Source organism: Doryrhamphus excisus, chromosome 7 (assembly GCF_030265055.1).
Source record: "Doryrhamphus excisus isolate RoL2022-K1 chromosome 7, RoL_Dexc_1.0, whole genome shotgun sequence".
NCBI lineage: Eukaryota > Metazoa > Chordata > Actinopteri > Syngnathiformes > Syngnathidae > Doryrhamphus > Doryrhamphus excisus.
Genome location: NC_080472.1, coordinates 23,317,389 through 23,323,627, shown reverse-complemented (window position 1 = coordinate 23,323,627; position 6,239 = coordinate 23,317,389). Strand labels below are relative to the sequence as shown.

General features: G+C 45.3%; 1 protein-coding gene across 2 annotated transcripts in view; it reads right to left on the bottom strand.

The window, feature by feature from the left end:
* zcchc4 (zinc finger, CCHC domain containing 4) overlaps positions 1-5,675 on the bottom strand; it is a 7,199-nt gene extending 1,524 nt beyond the window's left edge. The window contains exons 1-7 of one of the 2 annotated variants that reach the window (XM_058078220.1): positions 5,370-5,675; positions 5,182-5,300; positions 3,873-3,955; positions 3,074-3,346; positions 2,905-2,988; positions 1,458-1,530; positions 1-233 (exon numbers count right to left, since the gene is read on the bottom strand). The exon at positions 1-233 is cut by the window's left edge and continues 19 nt beyond it. In XM_058078220.1, the coding sequence (XP_057934203.1) occupies positions 1-233; positions 1,458-1,530; positions 2,905-2,988; positions 3,074-3,346; positions 3,873-3,955; positions 5,182-5,300; positions 5,370-5,457 (953 nt within the window). In that variant the 5' untranslated portion in view covers positions 5,458-5,675. Of the gene's footprint in view, positions 237-1,457; positions 1,531-2,904; positions 2,989-3,073; positions 3,347-3,872; positions 3,956-5,181; positions 5,301-5,369 lie in introns of both variants that reach the window. The other variant, XM_058078219.1, reaches the window with a different exon arrangement.
* Positions 5,676-6,239: the final 564 nt, after the last annotated feature.

Here is a 6,239-nt window from a genome sequence, read left to right as displayed (position 1 = left end):
AAAGTAGGGAAACACTCCAAGATGCGAGATTCAAAGAAATAGGGAAAGATCCATATCATGGGCATGTCCCCATTACACCCAGCGGGGTTCTGCAGGGTCGTCCAGGTCCTGGAGATCGTAGAGAAGCTGTGAGCCAGAGGTCTGACCAGGCCCCCGAAGGGGGGGTCGGCCACCATCACCGCCTTGTCCCCATCGTGCTGGCCAAGGAAGGCCTGGAGCACTGCGCTTGGGGCCTGCTGAGAAGAACCATGCAATACGGAACAACCTTGGTTAGCGTCGCTCCAGAAGTCCGGCTCCAGAAGGTCCGGCTCCAGAAGTCCGGCTCCAGAAGGTCCGACTCCAGAAAGCCAAAAATGTCAACACAACAAAATGCATGTACTGGCTATATGAAAGAAATAAAATACATTCAAACATTTGAGTTTCCCCTCACTGAAGCCATTCGTGCCAAAGACAAAATGTGACAGCGAGACTAACACATACACCACCTTCTTGTTTTGCAATGACTTATTTCTTGAAGTCAATATTTGGACAACCCTTTTCCCCCAGGTATCTTTTAGCTAGCAAGCTAGTGTTGAGGAGGCTATGCACTGGCAGACAAATGTTCATATTAGCACTGAATAACGTCAAACGTACCCTCATGGCCCCAGTGTCAGCATTTGAGACCAAATAGGAGGCTAAAGAGACGGTAAAATACACTATAGGGGTCTATAGTGCAGACTGAGCGAATGTTACAATGTTAGCACAAGCACAATGGTGCATTCAAGGACCATCGGGTCACATGCAAAAACAATGTATATTATTAAAAATAACAATGGCCCATATTTCCAAAATGTATACGCATTTGTAGTGTATTTATTTTCAAAATGTATTTTGTCTTTTTTTTCTTCTTCATTGCACCTAAACGCCTCCCACAGCAGGGTGGTTGGGGACCCCCCATTTAGGAAACTAGCGACTGCAAAGGAGATCTTTCCTTGCTCCACACGCTGATTGATACCATCTTTAGTTACCTTCAGGTATCTAACAATGCAGTACACCATGTGTACCATCTTTAGTTACCTTCAGGCATCTAACAATGCAGTACACCATGTTTACCATCTTTAGTTACCTTCAGGTATCTAACAATGCAGTACACCATGTGTACCATCTTTAGTTACCTTCAGGTATCTAACAATGCAGTACACCATGTGTACCATCTTTAGTTACCTTCAGGCATCTAACAATGCAGTACACCATGTGTACCATCTTTAGTTACCTTCAGGCATCTAACAATGCAGTACACCATGTGTACCATCTTTAGTTACCTTCAGGCATCTAACAATGCAGTACACCATGTTTACCAGTAGTCTTGGAGGTGGAACACACGTTAACAACACATGAATAACAAGTCCTGAATACACACATTGATCCATGCGTGTTGTCATTGGCTAAGGACGTTATCAATGGTGGCCATGAATTACCTCGCTACCAAAGAAGTGGTGGTTGAACATGTTGTAGTGGCAGAACTCATCTTGGGTGTAAAACTGGGCGTACCTAAGAAAAGTGAGCAGCGGTTAGTCAATAAAAAGATCAAACATACCGTATCATAAATTTCTGTTGTCATTCAAGACAAGGACACTCGTGTGTAGTACTTTGATTCCACAGCATTCCAGTAGTCAGTAGTAGTCTGTAGTCAAACTGGCCACAGGATGAAAACAAGCGGCTTTAATACGTGGATTTAAAGTGCTCATGTCACCAAACCTCGTTAGTCCTGTTGGCCCAAGGCTGGGCAGGCCCAAGGCTGGGCGGGCCCAAGGCTGGGCGGGCCCAAGGCTGGGCGGGCCCAAGGCTGGGCGGGCCCAAGGCTGGGCGGGCCCAAGGCTGGGCGGGCCCAAGGCCGGGCGGGCCCAAGGCCGGGCGGGCCCAAGGCCGGGCGGGCCCAAGGCCGGGCGGGCCCAAGGCCGGGCGGGCCCAAGGCTCAGCTGCCAGGTGGGCATGTCACAGTTTGTCATTCTTTCACTGGCCTCATCGATGGCCTCCTCCCACAGGACTGTCGGCTAGGCCATGAAGACTTGCTGGCAGGATTTAGACCAGAGGACCAGGTCTGGGCGCAGGTTAGCATTGGGATTTCAGGGGAGAAGGTGAGCTTCTGACCGAAATCAACCCAGATTTCACAATCCCAGACTGCATCCTGTGGGTTTGATTCAGAAGGACTTGGTTTGGTCTTTCATCTTTGGTCTCATGTTCTTATTCAGCACTTGATTGAGGCGTCAGGTGTCTCTACTCTGGGAGAGGAGGGTCTGACATCCCACCCAGGACTGGATAGGGCACCATGGTGGATCTGATGATAAAACTCGATGCTCCACAGCTCACTCCAGGTGATTGCCTTCATCTGGCTTCAGACAGTTCAGCGGCACATCGACCTGCGTCCTCCTGGCAGTACATCTCCTCCACCACCAGGTGCCAGTGTTTGATTGCGGTATCGTTCTACCATGTGGGTAGAATCACATTATTCCGTATCGGACCTCAAATCCAGGAAAGTCTAGGACTGAATGCATATAAATGACGAAGACGAGGGATAAATGAACATTTAAGGTTGCAGTGAAGACATGATTCTTGATGACTCTCAAAGACGTGATGTGGCAGCAGGATCAACCACCACTACCACCTTCCTGTTTTGACATGAGTAACTTCTTACATTCAATAGTGTTTCTCACGTCAATACTGTAACCCAAAATGGTGCCAAAGTGCCAGCATGTTGGTGAAGAAGGTGAGAAACACTACATGGAAAATTATAATTGATCTATATTCAAAATGTTTTGGCTCATTTGGATTTATACTGCTTTGGGACTCGGTTTTAGACGGACCCTTTGTTACTAATCATCACTAAACAAAGGTTCCACTGTATTTCAAATACGCTACGCCAACCTGAAGTCGATATCCAGAAGAAGGCTCTTCAATGGCTTGGATTTCCAGGTTTCCAGGTTTCCGACTTTTATCAGCTCGTGAAGCCTGGCGGCAAAAACAACATGAAAAAACATTAAAACCTTTTTAATTGGATGTTTAAGCCAATAAGAAGCTACGTCATGGGATCTACCTTGGCGTGCCTACACAGAGCACCTTGCGGTATCCCATGGCAACCAGGGTGTCCAGCAGGAAGCGGGAGGTGCGCTCCGTGAAGAGATACTGTGCATTGCTCTTCTTGTCCACCAGAGGGCGTAGAAGCAAGCTCGGCCTTCGCAGTTGAGAGGCAGAAACGGACGAGCAAGAGTGGGAGGCATGTTCAGCCAGCTCATCGGGAAGGACGAGCGTCTGACAATCGCCACAAAACTTCCTCTTGTCTGTCGGGAGGGAGACAAACTGTCGGAACCTGCAGGATTGGCAACCGGGAGGATCATTAGTAGTATGGTTACAATTCTTATTATCCCATAATGGAGAATAAATCTTTTCAAATCACGGGGAAAAGAATGTAGGAATAACTACCAAATAACAAAAGTAAAAGGTGGTACAATTTGAAAATCAGCATACAGACATCAAATATACTTCGTCATACAACCGTTATATTATTATTTCATAAAATGTCAAATCTTAAACCACTGCCACCGCATACATAACATATAAAAATCTCTATGACTTTGGGATGGGGCGTTCGGGTTGCAAAAAATATATATATATAACAATATAAATATTGTACGTCTTTGGTAGCAAATGAGTTAACCGTGATAAACGAGGCACCACCGTCCAAGCCGCAAGCTAGCTTGGTCGGTGCTGAACGGCTAACTTACTTTCATTAGAAATGTTTAGTTTTTTCTTTGGCTTTTTTGTGCCATATATTCCAAAAGAAGCCTTACGCCAAATCTGGCCATCTAACGAGCTACATTTGGCACCAGCCTTACCTTGCAACGCACTGCTGCTGGCTAAACGGAGGCCGCTTTAACTTGTTCTCTGCTTCTCTGGCCAGCGACCTCGCCTCCGATTGCTGCAAGATTGGAAATTGGTCAAGTTCTTTTTACACTGAACAATGTCAAATGCACGCAGACCGTATTTTTGGGCACTGTTTAGCAGATGAATGCAAATGGCGCCACATGCCAGGGAAACTATTTGCTCCAAATGTGTGAGTGTGCATGGTGTGTTGCATAAAGCCATGCACATGCGATGAAACGGCAGTGAAAGCTTATTTTCCACGTGAAATGAATGTAGCAGATGAAACTAGCGCTTCTCACGTGTCTGTTCTCACACCAGCATGGATACAGTCGTGTATGTGTCCTCCATCGTTTGGCTGCACTGTTATTACCTCCATCATTACCTCCATCATTACCTCCATCATTACCTCCATCATTACCTCCATCATTACCTCCATCATGGATTTGAATACAGCTGCTGCTTCATTGTGTTACTTTGCCATTTTATTTGTATGCAATCCTGACAGTATATTTATGGTGTTGCCTGAATAAATGGCCACTTATACAGATGAAGCGGTACAAAACATACTAAATCATAGTTTATTGATTTGGCTAATGCTCTTGAGTGTTTTTATTGTCGCTTTGATTCATTTGATTTTAGCAAACAAGGTTTCCATCGCCTCAGGGACAATCAGCACCGTAAAGTTACCCAGCAGAATCTTGAAAAGCATTCTGTTCAGTAAAAGTACATTTAAAAAAACAACATGCAGTATGTGGTCGTATACTTAAGACGTGCTAAAAAACGGAGTCCTGTCTTTTCTGAATCATATCAGTTTGTCAATAATATTTCAAATCAAGCGGGCGCAAAAACAGTTCTGTCTCCCAGTGGGGGCATGACACAAAATGATTGAGAATCAGTGCAGTCATCTTTGAACCTTTTATGTTGTTTGACAATTTTGTACTCAATTTCCCATCTTCAACAACAATTCTGATTTCTAACAATATTTGAACTTTGGTTTTAGCATTTGGCTTGTCGGTATCAGTCAAACAACCACGTTTCTCTTTCTTTTTTGGTGCTTTCTTAAACGTTTTCCATCTATAATGGACTCTCTTAATAGTATTTTTCCCCAAATCCCTATTTGAACGAATTCCACATGTGAGAACGGCTCTGGCCACAAATACTTTGACCCCGAGTCGGTGACATCGACCACCGGATGTGACGCCGCCTTCAACCCCGCAATTCTTCCGGTTGACGCCAAAACAAACCCCTCGTGCGTGTATGGGTTAGAGAAGAGAAGCTTGCCTTTTCGTCCTCCCACTGGAAGAATTTGCAGTCTTTCCGGTCTCTGCAAGCCGAACACGCATAAAATCTCCTTCCTCTCTCGCCGTCCCTACCAACTTTTTGGAATAACAACGTTGGCCCTAAAAAGACATGACACAATAGTCACACGCACGCGTGATAGCGGTTATGCTAGCTCTCCACTTCCTTACCGTGAGGGCAACATGGTGTTGATTCATCGCTTTCCGTAAAAACAACCTCGTATCCGAAACCGCTGTCGACCTTCCTCTCTGTGTCCATGTGGGAAGCGGCTTCAAATTATTGACGAAGAATAATTTTACTTCGGTTAAACTTGCTTTGTTTACAGGGTATCGGCCATGTTTGCCGCTATGAGGGCGGAACACCAGGGCTGCGTTCCAATAGCGGTTTAAGTCGCTTTTGCTGACTGATTTGGCCGTCGGCACTTGGTGTTACGTCATTGCCGGCGTTTTGTGGAGGCCACTTGAGGGGAAGTGAAAAATGGAACGCACCTCTACTTCGTCACTTTTATCCCAAACAATCACGGTTCGAGCGCTTGTTGTAGATATAGAGCTGCACTGTGCTGCTTCTTACACATACGAAATACTCGCCATTTTGAATGGTTATCATTACTGCAGGGCACAACACATTGTCCCGGTCAAGAATACTTAAACCTCTATTAAAGCACTTTGGGGAAAAAAAACATTGCCTTTCATATTGGAATGCACCCCTTCTGTCGACGCGTTTTGCACACGCGTAGAACAGACAGTCTACAGCGAACAGCTAGCCTAGCTTAATGTACACTTCTTTCCCCCTTAGATATACTTCAGGAATTTAAATAGTGTTTGAATGTGTATTTCAATGATTCTGTGTGTGGTTAAATGTAAGACTATTTTACAAATAAAAGAAAGACACAATGAGCATCGTAACCCTCGCTTGTACTCCCGGATCAGTACAATACAATTCCCATAAGTCTGCGCGCTGTCAGCTCAGACGTCACTGTTTCGTTCACCATATCAGCCAAACAGGAAATGTCCTTTCAGCGTAAATGCATTAATGTTGCT